The 21,536-nt window shown below is 40.1% G+C and overlaps 1 protein-coding gene across 2 annotated transcripts in view; it reads left to right on the top strand.

Moving 5' to 3' along the window:
- Window positions 1-2,294, top strand: part of Vps28 (vacuolar protein sorting 28) — a 142,722-nt gene extending 140,428 nt beyond the window's left edge. For both annotated transcript variants that reach the window (XM_071672129.1, XM_071672130.1), the window contains one exon: window positions 969-2,294. In XM_071672129.1, the coding sequence (XP_071528230.1) occupies window positions 969-1,121 (153 nt within the window). In that variant the 3' untranslated portion in view covers window positions 1,122-2,294. The remainder of the gene's footprint in view (window positions 1-968) is intronic.
- Window positions 2,295-21,536: the final 19,242 nt, after the last annotated feature.

Genomic DNA, 21,536 nt, shown 5'->3' with positions numbered 1-21,536 from the left:
TTATCAAAGACATTCCACAAGCCTTTAAAATTTTCACTCCATCTCCCTGTACCGTATCACTACTTGGCATCACTACCAAGTTTGTCCACTTCACTGATGTTTCCATTAGTTCTTGTTTTTCTCACACTATTCACCGCTTTTCAAAACATTTTATTCTCCCTGAAGTTAACTGATACACACCCCTACTCCCGTTTGCCTGTTTTTTCAACTCCTGCACCTTCTTGACCTCATGTCACTTCGTCCTATACATCTGTGAATTTTGAGCTATTATAAAGGCTGGAAGTGAGTAGTGATCACAGATTTGTTGAGGGATTGCCTGGAACAGGCAAGTGGCCGTAATCACATTTAAGTGATTCATTGAGGGTGTGAAGACTATTATCTCCTTATTAAAAATCATGAGAGTTGCCAAATTCTGATCCTTACATTTCGAAGGAATATATCCCATGCTTGTGGGACACCACATCAGATTTTTTTTCAGAATGTTTACATTAAGTATTTGAATTATTACTAAATACCTGCCTTGCGTGAGAGATGACCTTATAGAGAGCTATTGTCTCAAAGAATGAAATTTAGAAGGAAGTGCATTTTTGCAAAGAAATCACACTTTTATTGATTTTTTTTGGTTAATTGTGTGTATGAAGGATCTTAGATAAATATAGCTGATTGTTTCCTTTGGATAACAGCTGATATTTAAAGAATGGAAATCAGGATTTGTTTTATTTCCATTACCTAATGCTTTTTAATTGAATCTATGAACCTAAGAACATGGTGAAGATATATTTTAGTCCTTTGGATAACAGCTGATATTTAAAGAATGGAAATCAGGATTTGTTTTATTTCCATTACCTAATGCTTTTTAATTGAATCTATGAACCTAAGAAAATGGTGAAGATAAATTTTAGTCCTAGGCACACAATACTTTATTAAACATGCATTATATTCAGTATGTAATTAAGCATTCCTCACAGGATTTTGAGGGCCGAGCAAAGGTGAAAGAGTGGATTGGAACCTTGGAAGGTATGACAGCAGATGAGACGTTATCAGAAACTCAAGTTCGGCAAATGATCTTTGACTTAGAGTCAGCATATAATGCCTTCAACAGACTTCTCCAACATACTTAAGTTTGTATAGATTCCTTTAGGAATGTGTGACTTTTCTTATTTACATTACAACATAAGACTTTTTTATAGTCACCTTCCTATGCAGCATAGGAAGGTCTTATAGTCATTATCCTAGTAAGACATTTTTATAGTCACTCTCCTATGCAGCATAGGAAGGTCTTATAGTCATTATTCTAGTAGCATCAGATATTGCAGATTCACATTATGTATACATTTGTGATAGACATAGGGTACATCACAATTTAAGGGCATCTCAACCAATTTTATGATAGTTTGGATAGAATCAGGAAGATGGAAACATGATTTTTATGATGGCAATAAGTAAATGTTTATGTCTGTTATATTGCAACTGATTCAGTATCTGCACTCTTATTAGTTTTATATGTTTATAAGAGGAGGTCTGGAAATCCTCCCTTCATGTTTTACTTTCCAAAAGTAGGAACAGAGAAGAGGGCCAAGTAAGGATTTTTCCTCTAAGGCTTAGTCATCTTTTCTTAAAACTACCTTGCTATCATGGGAAATGGCAAATATGTATGAAAAAAATGGCAAATATGTATGAAAAAAATGGCAAATATGTATGAAAAAAGAAAATGTTTATTAGATGTCATGCACCAATTTCGGACTTGAGTGCTGCAGGAAGGATTTTACCTAAACACTCTTATTATACATAAACCACATTTAGTACTGCTGGATATAAAAACCGAGGGGAATTCTTTCTATTACCTTGCCTGTTATGTTTGCAGCAGATGGCTAGTGCCATTAGTGGAAGCAGTAAGACTGTGTGTAACAGTAGCAAGGATTTCCTTAACAGGTTAGGTAATGAAAAAGTTCAAGGTACAAGTAGGGATTAAGAGGTAATGAAAAATGGGAAACAGTGATGCTTGTAATATTATATTAGTTTATGAATATATGGCTAAAAGGAAATGTCTGTCTTGTAATACATGATACTGGTACTCAGAAAGTTAATACAAAGCAATTACCCACTGATATTCAGAATTTTTTTATGCAGTAGCAGTATGACTTAAAGCTGTGACAGAAAGGCATTGAGTCTTGGTTATTGGGTACATATGCTATGGTTTCTTGAGACATGGGTAGCCCATATTCAGTGTATTATTAACAATATCTTTATTATTGTCTAGCACAGGAATGGCAGAGATTAAACATTTAATTTTTTGCCTTTTTTTTTTGTACATTCCTTTCAGTGAAATACCTGTTTGGGTATATGTTGTTGGATAAAGCAAAATAAGAATGTATGATCAAGTTGCATCAGTTGAGAGGAAAATAATGTAACAGTTTTAGCTGAAATATCTACTTCTGAGTAAAAGATAACTGTTTCATGTTTAAACAAAGGACTATGACGAAAAGATGAAGTACTGAGACTATAGTGGTGCAGACTAGAGTCAACAGTGAAGTTTCCCTCGGCATTGAATAGTAACATGGCTCATAGATTGTTTTATTTCCCATAGTATACCTTAGTTTTGGCTGCTTGTCTTTTGAACATATGACCAAAGCTCTCTAGAAGTTAGAATAATTTACCATAGAAAGGTTAAAAAAAACTTGCTAGACTTTAATGAACTTAACCTCATCAGTTAGGGTGAGTAAAGTTACAACACTTGGTATCATGTAGCTTCCACCAGTTAGTGTCTCATATTACTCTGGGGTGGTATGGCCAGTGAAAATGATCAACAGAAAAGCTTTGGTAAAACATTCAGTTAGTATAAAACTTTATATGCCAATCTTTAGTAGATATTCTACTTCTAAAATGAAGCCAAGTTGGTGGAATGTTGAAATAAAGAAGTGCCTGTTGTCTAAGTAACTCAAAGAACCTCGGTGAGACCAGTAACCAACATGATAGGTGATTGAGCAAGTTATGTAAATTTGCATAGAGAAAGTAAGGGAGATATGTGATAAAGGAAACATCAGAATGAAGCATATATTGCTGAAAATTAGCAAAAGAAGCCCCCAAGGAATTTTACAGTTATGTAAAAGAGAGTCTTTACCCATCAATTGGTCCATAGATTACGAAAAATGGTGACTTCAAGACAACAAAGCTATGGCAAAAATCTTATTTGACTTTATTGCATCTGTATTGTGACTTTTTTTTACATCTGTATTTACCACCGAAGACATATCCCATGTCCCAAATCTGGTTTCATTGAAAAGAGAGGAGAATGTTTTGCAAGATGTGGACATAAAAGCTGGAGACATACTATCAACAGTAAAGGAGATGAAAATAGATAAAATGGCAGGCTCTGATAAATTTTATTGAAGGACAATGAAAGTGGCAAAAATTGTATCTATCAAGCTACTAAAGACTTTATTCATCCAACTTCATTCATAGTAATTGATACAAACTCTTGAGCAAATGTTTTACCTTGAATTAGTGGAAGTACTTTTTCTTCAACAGGATTGTTAACTTATGGATTGATTTGCCAATTAGAGACCTTGAAACAGTGCAGGAAATACAGTTTAGAATAGACTTCATAAATATTTTGCATCATTATGATTTATACAATATATGCCTTAGTCACTTTGACAATTTGCAGGTTATTTTCTTTTAAATATGCCTTCAAACTTTTACCACACTATTTTGTAAGTTTCTGATATCTTCCACTATTACAAGCAGCTTGAAATGACCCAGTTGTCTGTTGTTTTGATTCTTTTGAATTGTAGCCAAAGATACAACCGCTTTTCAATCTGCTCCTTTAGCTTTAGGCTGCTCTGTCATTTGTAGGTGTGGTAAGTAATGCTCTTTGTGCCATAATTAGTGCTGTATGGGGAATGATTTGCTGTCATTTTTGCAACCTTTTTCATCTAACACTACCCATGTACAACAATACCTATGAAAATTTGCCGATTAGTATGTTATTCATACAGCATAATTTATCATCTCATACACATTCTCTGCTGGTCCAAAATCATCAAATATTTCCATACTATCATGTGCTTTTAAACCCTCAAACAGTGGTATTTCTTCCTATGTTCATCCCTGTGTGTTGGAAAAACTTATAGATAGAAATTCCTTCACATTATGATGGATTTGAATGCAAAAGTATGAAAATACAATAAAACAATAAAAAGAAAATACACTCAAATATCACATCATACCTTTGATTTGGTGTGCTGGAGTGGGAGTAAGATGCTGCAGAACCTAGTGTGTCTGGTATGATCTATCCTAACAAGGTGATAAGAGGGAGAGACATGGTGGTCTGGTTTGTTTTGTATCACTTTATGTTACACTCTACACAGATTTCCCATTGTGCCACAATGTTAGTAGTGAAGTACATAAATAGTATTTACACTAAGCTAAACTTTTATTTAGTTTTCTTTGTATTATTATTATTATTATCCTTGATTGCTGTTTCCTGCATCAGCAAGGTAACACCATGAAACAGATGAAGAAAGACATATTCACTCTTTATTTATTTATTTATTTATTTTGATTTGTCACTGTCTCCCGCGTTAGCGAGGTAGCACAAGGAAACAGACGAAAGAATGGCCCAACCCACCCACATACACATGTATATACATACACATCCACACACGCAAATATACATACCTATACATCTCAATGTACACATATATATACACACACAAACATATACATATATACACATGTACATAATTCACACTATCTGCCTTTATTTATTCACATCGCCACCCCGCCACACATGGAATAACAACCCCCTCACCCCTCATGTGTGCGAGGTAGCGCTAGCAAAAGACAACAAAGGCCCCATTTGTTCACACTCAGTGTCTAGCTGTCATGTAATAATGCACCGAAACCACATCCATTCTTATACACACATATATACATACACATATACATACACATATATACTTTCTTATTTTATACGATTTTTAAACTACACTTTTAAACAAAGACGGGCAACCTATCCTCAAAAAGGACTGATGGTCCCGGTCCTGGTCATGTTCGTTCCCAAAGAAAGGAACTAGGACCGGTTTGGTCCTCCGTCCTTTCATTTATTAACAGTGAAAATGTTTACTTGAAATGAAACAAGCCAGTTGAAAACATCAGTACAAGTAATACAAATAGTAATTAACAGTATTTGATTACACATGACAGCTAGAGATTCAATGTGAACAAATGTGGCCTTTTTTGTCTGTTCCTGCCGCCACTGCCTTGGGGGGAGGAGGCTATTTTGTGTGTGGTGGGGTGGTGATGGGAATGGATAAAGGCAGCAAGTATAGATATGCACATGTGTATGTATGTATATGTATGTATATGTTGAAATGTATACATATGAATATGTATGTGTGGACGTGTGGCAGGGTGGCGACAGGAATGGATGAAGGCAGCAAGTATGGATATGTATATGTGTATATATGTATATATACACATATATGAAGAGGGTGGTGAGAGTAAGTGAGCTTGGGAAGGAGACTTGTGTGAGGAAGTACCAGGAGAGACTGAGTACAGAATGGAAAAAGGTGAGAACAATGGAGGTAAGGGGAGTGGGGGAGGAATGGGATGTATTTAGGGAATCAGTGATGGATTGCGCAAAAGATGCTTGTGGCATGAGAAGAGTGGGAGGTGGGTTGATTAGAAAGGGTAGTGAGTGGTGGGATGAAGAAGTAAGAGTATTAGTGAAAGAGAAGAGAGAGGCATTTGGACGATTTTTGCAGGGAAAAAATGAAATTGAGTGGGAGACGTATAAAAGAAAGAGACAGGAGGTCAAGAGAAAGGTGCAAGAGGTGAAAAAAAGGGCAAATGAGAGTTGGGGTGAGAGAGTATCATTAAATTTTAGGGAGAATAAAAAGATGTTCTGGAAGGAGGTAAATAAAGTGCGTAAGACAAGGGAGCAAATGGGAACTTCAGTGAAGGGCGCAAATGGGGAGGTGATAACAAGAAGTGGTGATGTGAGAAGGAGATGGAGTGAGTATTTTGAAGGTTTGTTGAATGTGTTTGATGATAGAGTGGCAGATATAGAGTGTTTTGGTCGAGGTGGTGTGGAAAGTGCGAGGGTTAGGGAAAATGATTTGGTAAACAGAGAAGAGGTAGTAAAAGCTTTGCGGAAGATGAAAGCCGGCAAGGCAGCAGGTTTGGATGGTATTGCACTGGAATTTATTAAAAAAGGGGGTGACTGTATTGTTGACTGGTTGGTAAGGTTATTTAATGTATGTATGACTCATGGTGAGGTGCCTGAGGATTGGCAGAATGCGTGCATAGTGCCATTGTACAAAGGCAAAGGGGATAAGAGTGAGTGCTCAAATTACAGAGGTATAAGTTTGTTGAGTATTCCTGGCAAATTATATGGGAGGGTATTGATTGAGAGGGTGAAGGCATGTACAGAGCATCAGATTGGGGAAGAGCAGTGTGGTTTCAGAAGTGGTAGAGGATGTGTGGATCAGGTGTTTGCTTTGAAGAATGTATGTGAGAAATACTTAGAAAAGCAAATGGATTTGTATGTAGCATTTATGGATCTGGAGAAGGCATATGATAGAGTTGATAGAGATGCTCTGTGGAAGGTATTAAAGAATATATGGTGTGGGAGGCAAGTTGTTAGAAGCAGTGAAAAGTTTTTATCGAGGATGTAAGGCATGTGTACGTGTAGGAAGAGAGGAAAGTGATTGGTTCTCAGTGAATGTAGGTTTGCGGCAGGGGTGTGTGATGTCTCCATGGTTGTTTAATTTGTTTATGGATGGGGTTGTTAGGGAGGTGAATGCAAGAGTTTTGGAAAGAGGGGCAAGTATGAAGTCTGTTGGGCATGAGAGAGCTTGGGAAGTGAGTCAGTTGTTGTTCGCTGATGATACAGCGCTGGTGGCTGATTCATGTGAGAAACTGCAGAAGCTGGTGACTGAGTTTGGTAAAGTGTGTGAAAGAAGAAAGTTAAGAGTAAATGTGAATAAGAGCAAGGTTATTAGGTACAGTAGGGTTGAGGGTCAATTCAATTGGGAGGTGAGTTTGAATGGAGAAAAACTGGAGGAAGTGAAGTGTTTTAGATATCTGGGAGTGGATCTGGCAGTGGATGGAACCATGGAAGCGGAAGTGGATCATAGGGTGGGGGAGGGGGTGAAAATTCTGGGAGCCTTGAAGAATGTGTGGAAGTCGAGAACATTATCTTGGAAAGCAAAAATGGGTATGTTTGAAGGAATAGTGGTTCCAACAATGTTGTATGGTTGCGAGGCGTGGACTATGGATAGAGTTGTGCGCAGGAGGATGGATGTGCTGGAAATGAGATGTTTGAGGACAATGTGTGGTGTGAGGTGGTTTGATCGAGTAAGTAACGTAAGGGTAAGAGAGATGTGTGGAAATAAAAAGAGCGTGGTTGAGAGAGCAGAAGAGGGTGTTTTGAAATGGTTTGGTCACATGGAGAGAATGAGTGAGGAAAGATTGACCAAGAGGATATATGTGTCGGAGGTGGAGGGAACGAGGAGAAGAGGGAGACCAAATTGGAGGTGGAAAGATGGAGTGAAAAAGATTTTGTGTGATCGGGGCCTGAACATGCAGGAGGGTGAAAGGAGGGCAAAGAATAGAGTGAATTGGAGCGATGTGGTATACCGGGGTTGACGTGCTGTCAGTGGATTGAATCAAGGCATGTGTATGGGGGTGGGTTGGGCCATTTCTTTCGTCTGTTTCCTTGCGCTACCTCGCAAACGCGGGAGACATCGACAAAAAAAAAAAAAAATGTATATGTCTCTGTAGGTTTATGCATGTATATGTTGAAATGTATATGTATGTATATATGTGTGTGTGGATGTTTATGTACATACTTTGTGTGTGGTGGGGTGGCAGCGGGAATGGATGAAGGCAGCAAGTATGGATATGCACATTTGTATATCTATATATCTGTGTATGTATATGTATATATACATTAAAATGTATATGTATGTATATATGTGCGTGTGTGGACGTTTATGTATATACATGCCTACATGGGTGGGTTGGGCCATTCCTTTTCTGTTTCCTTGTGCTACCTCGCTAATGCAGATGTGTGGCAAGGTGGCGACGAAATGGATGAAAGCAGCAAGTATGGATATGTACATGTGTATATATGTAATACATGTCTGTTTATGTATATGTATGTATATGTTGAAATGTATATGTATGTATATATGCATGTGTGGATGTTTATGTATATACACGTGTATGTAGGTGGGTTGGGCCATTCCTTGTCTATTTCCTTGCCCTAATGCGGGAGATGTGTGGTGAGATGGCAACAGGAATGGATGAAGGCAGCAAGTATGGATATATACATGTGTGTGTCTGTATATGTATTTATACATTGAAATGTATTTTTTTTCATACTATTCGCCATATCCCGCATTAGAGAGGTAGCGTTAAGAACAGAGGACTGGGCCTTTGAGGGACTATCATGTATGTATATATGCATGTGTGTACATTTATGTGTATACTTTGTGTGTGGTGGGGTGGCGACAGGAATGGATGAAGACAGCAAGTATGGATATGCGCATGTGTATATATGTATATGTCTGTATATTTTTTTTTTTTTCAAACTATTCGCCATTTCCCTGCGTTAGCGAGGTAGCGTTAAGAACAGAGGACTGGGCCTTTTTTGGAATATCCTCACCTGGCCCCCTCTGTTCCTTCTTTTGGAAAATTAAAAAAAAAAAAAAAAAAAAAAAACGAGAGGGGAGGATTTCCAGCCCCCCGCTCCCTCCCCTTTTAGTTGCCTTCTACGACACGCAGGGAATACGTGGGAAGTATTCTTAATCCCCTATCCCCAGGGATATTTATATGTATGTATACGTTAAAATGTATATGTATGTATTTTTGCGTGTGTGGACGTTTATTTATATACATGTGTATGTGGGTGGGTTGGGCCATTCCGTGTCTGTTTCCTTGCACTACCTCACTAATGTGGGAGACGTGTGGCACGGTGGCGATGGGAATGGATGAAGGCAGCAAGTATGGATATGTACACATGTATATATGTATATGTCTGTGTATGTATATCTATGTATACATTGAAATGTATGTGTATGTATATATGCGTGTGTGGACGTTTATGTATATACATGTGTATGTGAGTTGGTTGGGCCATTCCTCATCCGTGTCCTTGCGCTATCTCGCTGATGCGGGAGATGGCGGTTAAGTATAATAAAGATAAATAGTATTTGATACAAGTAGCTACAATGATACTTCATTTTCCCCTCAAGAAAACCAGCATTTCCAAGTGGTTGTCACTGAACTCTGATCTATTTGGTTTTAGGATGTCTTCCCCCAAAGAGAAGAGCCGCTTTATGGCGGCACAGGAAGGCATAGGTGTATTAAACTTTATGAACAAGTCCTTCAACACCAGGCTTGGGAATGAGTATTTGTTGATGATACAGGGTTTCACAGGCCTCTCTGAGAAATGTTTCCACCATCTTGGTCCCGATTTCTTTGCTTTTTGAACCACCCTTGTAGAGAGCCCCCAAGAAGTCCTCATCCTTGTCATTCTCACCCTTGCTACTGCTGGGTTCCTTGCCCAAGTCCATTAGAATCTTCTCCACCATAATCATCATCTGCTTCTTCACCTTGGTTGTGATCTCCTCGCTATCATACATGATGCCCTCCAACAGTCTCACCCAGCCCAATTTGAACTGAGGGTGTAATGCAGCTGCCAGGAGGAAGTCTATGTCCTCAAAAAGGGGACCATACCTGCTTTTGATACCATTCCAGACAGCAACTACCAGTGGCTGACACATCTTGACATCAGTGCTTTCCATCAGCTCCTTCAACATTTTGAGATTGATGGCCAAGGTGGGCAGAAGCGCCCCCATGTAGGCTTCGTCCTCCCCTTGCATGAGGTCCAGTAACTTACAGACCAGTTGCATCACCTCAAGATAGTCTTTGAAGAAGCAAATATCAGCTGAAAGAAAACTGAATATTTTAGTCCTTTATTAAGTTTTTTAGTTTTTATATTTTTTAGTTTTAAGCTTTAACATTTATACTTTTCAAAAAGAAAAGTAAAATAAAAAAAAGTAAAATTTGCTCATAAGACGAGACAAAGGTACCACAAAAATGTTACACACGCGGTGTACCCCATGAAACTTCTCTGTCTCAGATGTTGATCAGATGAGACACTTCCTTGTAGACAGAGTTCCATCTTGTACTGGTTGGGACAGTCAGCAGGATCCCTGTCTCAGCCTTGATGGTGTCTGAGGCATGTGAAGTTCTTGCCCACTTGCTCCACAGCTCCATAGCTTTACCAAAAGCAGTCTGGTACATATTCCTGTAGGATGACGAGCCCTTCAAGGCCTTGTCAGCATCGGAGGTGGCCACAAGGTTCATGGTGTGGGTGGTGCACTTTGTGTGCTTTGGCAGGACGTATTCAGAGTCCATGGAACCAGCTGAAAATAAATGTTAAATGTATTCAATTAGTGTGTTTGTGTGAAAATGAAATACTTCACACAATTTGTAAAAAGTGAAAGAAATCAAGAAATAATCAATAATCCCTATTTACCTTCCAATACTGATGCGAAATCCTCGACCTCAATGATATCCACATCATCAGTCCGTCCCTCACTTTCTTCCTCTTCCTGGACCTCCTCAGGCAGCTCCTTGTCCATTATGCCAAAGGCACTACACAATGAAACACAATTAACATACATTTTTATTCAATGTTATAGAAAAAATGAAAAATGTAAATAATTAGAAAAGTAAAGGAATGCAAATAATGAAAATAAAGAAAAAATCTGCTCTTTTATATGCCTTGATGAAGTTGCTGCCATTGTCAGTAGTAGTCCTGCAGACCTTTGTCTCAGTTGCAAAGTAGAAGTGGACCTTGTATATCTCCTTCACAAGGATGTTGAGGATGTGTTGTTGGGTGAGTTATCTACACACTAAGACAAACGTCTGCCTGAAGAGGGTTTCCTGGTCAATCCAGTGTACAGTCCTCCCCATGAAAGACCTGAAATGAAATGGATTATGGAATACTTTGAACCGAGTCAACTGAAATATATTCTCGATATAAAATTTTTTGCATTCCTTTACTTTTCTAAAAGGGGAAACAGAAGGAGTCATGCGGGGAGTGCTCATCCTCTTTGAAGGCTCAGATTGGGGTGTCTAAATGTGTGTGGATGTAACCAAGATGAGAAAAAAGGAGAGATAGGTATTATGTTTAAAGAAAGGAACCTCGATGTTTTGGCTGTGAGTGAAACAAAGCTCAAGGGTAAAGGGGAAGAGTGGCTTGGGAATGTCTTGGGAGTAAAGTGAGGGATTGGTGAGAGGACAAGAGCAAAGGAAGGAGTAGCACTACTCCTGAAACAGGAGTTTTGGGAGTATGTGATAGAGTGTAAGAAAGTAAACTCTAGATTGATATGGGTAAAGCTGAAATTGGATGGAGAGAGATGGGTGATTATTGGTGCCTATACACCTGGTCATGAGAAGAAAGATAATGAGAAGCAAGTGTTTTGAGAGCAGTTGAGTGAGTGTGTTTGCAATTTTGATGCATGAGATTGGGTTATTGTGATGGTTGATTTGAATGCAAAGATGAGTAATGTGGCATTTGAGGGAAAAATTGGTTTTGCAAATGGAAATGGTGAATAGCTTGTATATTTTTTTTTTTTTTTTTTTTTTTGCTTTGTCGCTGTCTCCCGCGTTTGCGAGGTAGCGCAAGGAAACAGACGAAAGAAATGGCCCAACCCACCCCCATGCACATGTATATACATACGTCCACACACGCAAATATACACACCTACACAGCTTTCCATGGTTTACCCCAGATGCTTCACATGCCCTGATTCAATCCACTGACAGCACGTCAACCCCGGTATACCCCATCGCTCCAATTCACTCTATTCCTAGCCCTCCTTTCACCCTCCTGCATGTTCAGGCCCAGATCACACAAAATCTTTTTCACTCCATCTTTCCACCTCCAATTTGGTCTCCCTCTTCTCCTCGTTCCCTCCACCTCCGACACATATATCCTCTTGGTCAATCTTTCCTCACTCATTCTCTCCATGTGCCCAAACCATTTCAAAACACCCTCTTCTGCTCTCTCAACCACGCTCTTTTTATTTCCACACATCTCTCTTACCCTTACGTTACTTACTCGATCAAACCACCTCACACCACACATTGTCCTCAAACATCTCATTTCCAGCACATCCATCCTCCTGCGCACAACTCTATCCATAGCCCACGCCTCGCAACCATACAACATTGTTGGGACCACTATTCCTTCAAACATACCCATTTTTTGCTTTCCAAGATAATGCTCTCGACTTCCACACATTCTTCAAGGCTCCCAGAATTTTCGCCCCCTCCCCCACCCTGTGATCCACTTCCGCTTCCATGGTTCCATCCGCTGCCAGATCCACTCCCAGATATCTAAAACACTTCACTTCCTCCAGTTTTTCTCCATTCAAACTCACCTCCCAGTTGACTTGACCCTCAACCCTACTGTACCTAATAACCTTGCTCTTATTCACATTTACTCTTAACTTTCTTCTTTCACACACTTTACCAAACTCAGTCACCAGCTTCTGCAGTTTCTCACATGAATCAGCCACCAGTGCTGTATCATCAGCGAACAACAACTGACTCACTTCCCAAGCTCTCTCATCCCCAACAGACTTCATACTTGCCCCTCTTTTCAAAACTCTTGCATTCACCTCCCAACAATCCCATCCATAAACAAATTAAACAACCATGGAGACATCACACACCCCTGCCGCAAACCTACATTCACTGAGAACCAATCACTTTCCTCTCTTCCTACACGTACACATGCCTTACATCCTCGATAAAAACTTTTCACTGCTTCTAACAACTTGCCTCCCACACCATATATTCTTAATACCTTCCACAGAGCATCTCTATCAACTCTATCATATGCCTTCTCCAGATCCATAAATGCTACATACAAATCCATTTGCTTTTCTAAGTATTTCTCACATACATTCTTCAAAGCAAACACCTGATCCACACATCCTCTACCACTTCTGAAACCACTTCTGAAGGCATGTACACACACACATATATATATGTATATATATATATATATATATATATAATATATATATATATATATATATATATATATATATATATATATATATATTTTTATTTCCACACATCTCTCTTACCCTCACGTTACTCACTCGATCAAACCACCTCACACCACACATTGTCCCCAAACATCTCATTTCCAGCACATCCATCCTCCTGCGCACAACACTATCCATAGCCCACGCCTCGCAACCATACAACACCGTTGGAACCACTATTCCCTCAAACACACCCACCTTTGCGACAAAGTATGAAAAAAAAAAAAAAAAAAATTATATATATATATATATTTTTTTTTTTTTGCTTTGTCGCTGTCTCCCGCGTTTGCGAGGTAGCGCAAGGAAACAGACGAAAGAAATGGCCCAACCCACCCCCATACACATGTATATACATATGTCCACACACGCAAATATACATACCTACACAGCTTTCCATGGTTTACCCCAGACACTTCACATGCCTTGATTCAATCCACTGACAGCACGTCAACCCCGGTATACCACATCGCTCCAATTCACTCTATTCCTTGCCCTCCTTTCACCCTCCTGCATGTTCAGGCCCCGATCACACAAAATCTTTTTCACTCCATCTTTCCACCTCCAATTTGGTCTCCCTCTTCTCCTCGTTCCATCCACCTCCGACACATATATTCTCTTGGTCAATCTTTCCTCACTCATTCTCTCCATGTGCCTGAACCATTTCAAAACACCCTCTTCTGCTCTCTCAACCACGCTTTTTTTATTTCCACACATCTCTCTTACCCTTACGTTACTTACTCGATCAAACCACCTGACACCACACATTGTCCTCAAACATCTCATTTCCAGCACATCCATCCTCCTGCGCACAACTCTATCCATAGCCCACGCCTCGCAACCATACAACATTGTTGGAACCACTATTCCTTCAAACATACCCATTTTTGCTTTCTGAGATAATGTTCTCGACTTCCACACATTCTTCAAGGCTCCCAGAATTTTCGCCCCCTCCCCCACCCTATGATCCACTTCCGCTTCCATGGTTCCATCCGCTGCCAGATCCACTCCCAGATATCTAAAATACTTCACTTCCTCCAGTTTTTCTCCATTCAAACTCACCTCCCAGTTGACTTGACCCTCAACCCTACTGTACCTAATAACCTTGCTCTTATTCACATTTACTCTTAACTTTCTTCTTTCACATACTTAACCAAACTCAGTCACCAGCTTCTGCAGTCTCTCACATGAATCAGCCACCAGCGCTGTATCATCAGCGAACAACAACTGACTCACTTCCCAAGCTCTCTCATCCCCAACAGACTTCATACTTGCCCCTCTTTCCAAAACTCTTGCATTCACCTCCCTAACAACCCCATCCATAAACAAATTAAACAACCATGGGGACATCACACACCCCTGCCGCAAACCTACATTCACTGAGAACCAATCACTTTCCTCTCTTCCTACACGTACACATGCCTTACATCCTCGATAAAAACTTTTCACTGCTTCTAACAACTTGCCTCCCACACCATATATTCTTAATACCTTCCACAGAGCATCTCTATCAACTCTATCATATGCCTTCTCCAGATCCATAAATGCTACATACAAATCCATTTGCTTTTCTAAGTATTTCTCACATACATTCTTCAAAGCAAACACCTGATCCACACATCCTCTACCACTTCTGAAACCACACTGCTCTTCCCCAATCTGATGCTCTATACATGCCTTCACCCTCTCAATCAATATCCTCCCATATAATTTACCAGGAATACTCAACAAACTTATACCTCTGTAATTTGAGCACTCACTCTTATCCCCTTTGCCTTTGTACAATGGCACTATGCACACATTCCGCCAATCCTCAGGTACCTCACCATGAGTCATACATACATTAAATAACCTTACCAACCAGTCAACAATACAGTCACCCCCTTTTTTAATAAATTCCACTGCAATACCATCCAAACCTGCTGCCTTGCCGGCTTTCATCTTCCGCAAAGCTTTTACTACCTCTTCTCTGTTTACCAAATCATTTTCCCCAACCCTCTCACTTTGCACACCACCTCGACCAAAACACCCTATATCTGCCACTCTATCATCAAACACATTCAACAAACCTTCAAAATACTCACTCCATCTCCTTCTCACATCCCCACTACTTGTTATCACCTCCCCATTTGCGCCCTTCACTGAAGTTCCCATTTGCTCCCTTGTCTTACGCACTTTATTTACCTCCTTCCAGAACATCTTTTTATTCTCCCTAAAATTTTATGATACTCTCTCACCCCAACTCTCATTTGCCCTTTTTTTCACCTCTTGCACCTTTCTCTTGACCTCCTGTCTCTTTCTTTTATACATCTCCCACTCAATTGCATTTTTTCCCTGCAAAAATCGTCCAAATGCCTCTCTCTTTTCTTTCACTAATACTCTTACTTCTTCATCCCACCATTCACTACCCTTTCTAATCAACCCACCTCCCACTCTTCTCATGCCACAAGCATCTTTTGCGCAATCCATCACTGATTCCCTAAATACATCCCATTCCTCCCCCACTCCCCTTACTTACATTGTTCTCACCTTTTTCCATTCTGTACTCAGTCTCTCCTGGTACTTCCTCACACAGGTCTCCTTCTCAAGCTCACTTACTCTCACCACCCTCTTCACCCCAACATTCACTCTTCTTTTCTGAAAACCCATACAAATCTTCACCTTAGCCTCCACAAGATAATGATCAGACATCCCTCCAGTTGCACCTCTCAGCACATTAACATCCAAAAGTCTCTCTTTCGCGCGCCTGTCAATTAACACGTAATCCAATAACGCTCTCTGGCCATCTCTCCTACTTACATAAGTATACTTATGTATATCTCGCTTTTTAAACCAGGTATTCCCAATCATCAGTCCTTTTCCAGCACATAAATCTACAAGCTCTTCACCATTTCCATTTACAACACTGAACACCCCATGTATACCAATTATTCCCTCAACTGCCACATTACTCACCTTTGCATTCAAATCACCCATCACTATAACCCGGTCTCGTGCATCAAAACCACTAACACACTCATTCAGCTGCTCCCAAAACACTTGCCTCTCATGATCTTTCTTCTCGTGCCCAGGTGCATATGCACCAATAATCACCCATCTCTCTCCATCAACTTTCAGTTTTACCCATATTAATCGAGAATTTACTTTCTTACATTCTATCACATACTCCCACAACTCCTGTTTCAGGAGTATTGCTACTCCTTCCCTTGCTCTTGTCTTCTCACTAACCCCTGACTTTACTCCCAAGACATTCCCAAACCACTCTTCCCCTTTACCCTTGAGCTTCGTTTCACTCAGAGCCAAAACATCCAGGTTCCTTTCCTCAAACATACTACCTATCTCTCCTTTTTTCACATCTTGGTTACATCCACACACATTTAGGCACCCCAATCTGAGCCTTCGAGGAGGATGAGCACTCCCCGCGTGACTCCTTCTTCTGTTTCCCATTTTAGAAAGTTAAGAAATACAAGGAGGGGAGGATTTCTGGCCCCCCGCTCCCGTCCCCTCTAGTCGCCTTCTACGACACGCGAGGAATGCGTGGGAAGTATTCTTTCACCCCTATCCCCAGGGATAATACATATATATATATATATACACATACACACACACATACATACGCACATATACACACACACACACATACATATATATACATATGAAGAATGTAAGAAACAATTTAGAAAACTGAAACTTCTAGCTTGAAATGAAATGAAAAAATGGATGTCACATAATGGTTCAACCTCTGGCTATGGAAAAAGGAAATGTATAATTTATTTACACAAACGTCAATACTAGTTCTCATCAATTTGACCACTGTATCAATAAGCTTCAATGTCAGCTACATTTTTTCCATTTTCACTATTTTCTTGTCAAAGCACCATGTATGAAAACTATCACTCCAGTAGCACAACTATAAACATTTACTTCCCCTTTAAAAAAAAGTTCTGGGGAAGTCTGTCTCGATACACTGCGGGCCACTCTACCACCTGGCGAGGTTTGTGTTGCAATGGTTCTTGATTCACAAATGTAGTAGCATCACTGTTGGGCCAAGGTAGTTCCTTTGGCGAAGAGGAGCTCATGAAACATGTCGGAAAGCATGCTACAAAGAAAACTCATGTTGGAGGTTGGAAAGTCGATTCTTTATCTCTTCATTCTCGCGTCTTAACATTTTTTTCGTCTGTTTCCTTGTGCTACCTCGCAAATGCGGGAGACAGCGACAAAGAAAATATATATATATATATATATATATATATATATATATATATATATATATATATATATATATATATATATATATATTTTTTTTTCTTTGTCGCTGTCTCCCGCGTTTGTGAGGTAGCACAAGGAAACAGACGAAAAAAATGGCCCAACCCACCCCCATACACATGTATATACATGTCCACACACGCAAATATACATACCTACACAACTTTCCATGGTTTACCCCAGACACTTCGCATGCCCTGATTCAATCCATTGACAGCATGTCAACCCCGGTATACCACATCGATCCAATTCACTCTATTCCTTGCCCTCCTTTCACCCTCCTGTATGTTCAGGCCCCGATCACACAAAATCTTTTTCACTCCATCTTTCCACCTCCAATTTGGTCTCCCACTTCTCCTCGTTCCCTCCACCTCCGACACATATATCCTCTTGGTCAATCTTTCCTCACTCATTCTCTCCATGTGCCCAACCCATTTCAAAACACCCTCTTCTGCTCTCTCAACCACGCTCTTTTTATTTCCACACATCTCTCTTACCCTTACGTTACTTACTCGATCAAACCACCTCACACCACACATTGTCCTCAAACATCTCATTTCCAGCACATCCATCCTCCTGCGCACAACTCTATCCATAGGCCACGCCTTGCAACCATGCAACATTGTTGGAACCACTATTCCTTCAAACATATCCATTTTTGCTTTCTGAGATAATGTTCTCGACTTCCACACATTCTTCAAGGCTCCCAGAATTTTCGCCCCCTCCCCCACCCTATGATCCACTTCCGCTTCCATGGTTCCATTCGCTGCCAGATCCACTCCCAGATATCTAAAACACTTTACTTCCTCCAGTTTTTCTCCATTCAAACTTACCTCCCAATTGACTTGACCCTCAACCCTACTGTACCTAATAACCTTGCTCTTATTCACATTTACTCTTAACTTTCTTCTTTCACACATTTTACCAAACTCAGTCACCAGCTTCTGCAGTTTCTCACATGAATCAGCCACCAGCGCTGTATCATCAGCGAACAACAACTGACTCACTTCCCAAGCTCTCTCATCCCCAACAGACTTCATACTTGCCCCTCTTTCCAAAACTCTTTCATTCACCTCCCTAACAACCCCATCCATAAACAAATTAAACAACCATGGAGACATCACACACCCCTGCCACAAACCTACATTCACTGAGAACCAATCACTTTCCTCTCTTCCTACACGTACACATTCCTTACATCCTCGATAAAAACTTTTCACTGCTTCTAACAACTTGCCTCCCACACCATATATTCTTAATACCTTCCACAGAGCATCACTATCAACTCTATCATATGCCTTCTCCTGATCCATAAATGCTGCATACAAATCCATTTGCTTTTCTAAGTATTTCTCACATACATTCTTCAAAGCAAACACCTGATCCACACATCCTCTACCACTTCTGAAACCACACTGCTCTTCCCCAATCTGATGCTCTGTACATGCCTTCACCCTCTCAATCAATACCCTCCCATATAATTTACCAGGAATACTCAACAAACTTGTACCTCTGTAATTTGAGCACTCACTCTTATCCCCTTTGCCTTTGTACAATGGCACTATGCACGCATTCCGCCAATCCTCAGGCACCTCACCATGAGTCATACATACATTAAATAACCTTACCAACCAGTCAATAAAACAGTTACCCCCTTTTTTTAATAAATTCCACTGCAATACCATCCAAACCTGCTGCCTTGCCGGCTTTCATCTTCCGCAAAGCTTTTACTACCTTTTCTCTGTTTACCAAATCATTTTCCCTAACCCTCTCACTTTGCACACCACCTCGACCAAAACACCCTATATCTGCCACTCTATCATCAAACTCATTCAACAAACCTTCAAAATACTCACTCCATCTCCTTCTCACATCACCACTACTTGTTATCACCTCCCCATTTGCGCCCTTCACAGAAGTTCCCATTTGCTCCCTTGTCTTACGCACTTTATTTACCTCCTTCCAGAACATCTTTTTATTTTCCCTAAAATTTAATGATACTCTCACCCCAACTCTCATTTGCCCTCTTTTTCACCTCTTGCACCTTTCTCTTGACCTCCTGTCTCTTTCTTTTATACATCTCCCACTCAATTGCATATATATATATATATATATATATATATATATATATATATATATATATATATATATATATATATATATATATATATATATAAAACTTTAACCTGTTCCGTTCGAGATTTCTTTTTCATGAATGAATTGTACCGGAACATGTGGTTTCGGAAGCTTTGGCTCACCCAAAATTACACAACAGTACAGTTGTTAGAAGCAGTGAAAAGTTTTTATTGAGGATGTAAGGCATGTGTACGTGTAGGAAGAGAGGAAAGTGATTGGTTCTCAGTGAATGTAGGTTTGCGGCAGGGGTGTGTGATGTCTCCATGGTTGTTTAATTTGTTTATGGATGGGGTTGTTAGGGAGGTAAATGCAAGAGTTTTAGAAAGAGGGGCAAGTATGAAGTCTGTTGGGGATGAGAGAGCTTGGGAAGTGAGTCAGTTGTTGTTCGCTGATGATACAGCGCTGGTGGCTGATTCATGTGAGAAACTGCAGAAGCTGGTGACTGAGTTTGCTAAAGTGTGTGGAAGAAGAAAGTTAAGAGTAAATGTGAATAAGAGCAAGGTTATTAGGTACAGTAGGGTTGAGGGTCAAGTCAATTGGGAGGTGAGTTTGAATGGAGAAAAACTGGAGGAAGTGAAGTGTTTTAGATATCTGGGAGTGGATCTGGCAGCGAATGGAACCATGGAAGCGGAAGTGGATCATAGGGTGGGGGAGGGGGCGAAAATTCTGGGGGCCTTGAAGAATGTGTGGAAGTCGAGAACATTATCTCGGAAAGCAAAAATGGGTATGTTTGAAGGAATAGTGGTTCCAACAATGTTGTATGGTTGCGAGGCGTGGCCTATGGATAGAGTTGTGCGCAGGAGGATGGATGTGCTGGAAATGAGATGTTTGAGGACAATGTGTGGTGTGAGGTGGTTTGATCGAGTGAGTAACGTAAGGGTAAGAGAGATGTGTGGAAATAAAAAGAGCGTGGTTGAGAGAGCAGAAGAGGGTGTTTTGAAGTGGTTTGGGCACATGGAGAGGATGAGTGAGGAAAGATTGACCAAGAGGATATATGTGTCGGAGGTGGAGGGAACGAGGAGAAGAGGGAGACCAAATTGGAGGTGGAAAGATGGAGTGAAAAAGATTTTGTGTGATCGGGGCCTGAACATGCAGGAGGGTGAAAGGAGGGCAAGGAATAGAGTGAATTGGAGCGATGTGGTATACCGGGGTTGACGTGCTGTCAGTGGATTGAATCAAGGCATGTGAAGCGTCTGGGGTAAACCTGGAAAGCTGTGTAGGTATGTATATTTGCGTGTGTGGACGTATGTATATACATGTGTATGGGGCCATTTCTTTCGTCTGTTTCCTTGCGCTACCTCGCAAACGCGGGAGACAGCGACAAAGTATAATAAAAAAAAAATAGTACATAAATGAATGTGATATACGAATCGAAAGAAAACCTCGGTAAAAGTTACATACATCATTGCCGAGCACTATATTGCATTATTGATAAAGCATCCCGAAACACATAGGATGTAGACTTCAGCTCCTGAGAAATACTCTTTATTACCAAGATATTTAAGTACACAAACCATTGGGGGAGAAAACCTTAAAAACACCGTCTCGGTTTTAAATAACATTACACACAAATCGGCGAGAAACGCCTGGTACTGAAGGTCTCAACAAAGCCGAAATGACATACATCAATTAATGACATTTGTTATACAAAATATGAAAACTTACTTCTTAAACTTTGTTTCGGACTCTATTTAGCACTATTCAAATAGCCCTTGAACACCCGGTTTCAAGTTTCGGTTTAGTCAAATTGATACACATTACTTAAATAGGATTTACAGAATGAAAATAAACTCGCTTTAAAACTTCTTTCTTGACTCAAAAAAAGGTACTTTTGAAACAATGGACCGAAATACCCAATTTCAAAGGTCTGAAGCTTAACCCGAAATCAAGAAGATATTCATCTATCATCTACGCTAATATGAGCAGAAGACTCCCCAACCTTACCTTTACCATTCCTATCTGGCTCTGGGGAGTATTATTTAGGATCTTCAATAAGAG

Source organism: Panulirus ornatus, chromosome 17 (genome assembly GCF_036320965.1).
Source record: "Panulirus ornatus isolate Po-2019 chromosome 17, ASM3632096v1, whole genome shotgun sequence".
NCBI classification, from domain to species: Eukaryota; Metazoa; Arthropoda; class Malacostraca; order Decapoda; family Palinuridae; genus Panulirus; species Panulirus ornatus.
Note: the sequence above shows the minus strand (reverse complement) of the source record. Positions and strands in the feature narration are given on the sequence as shown.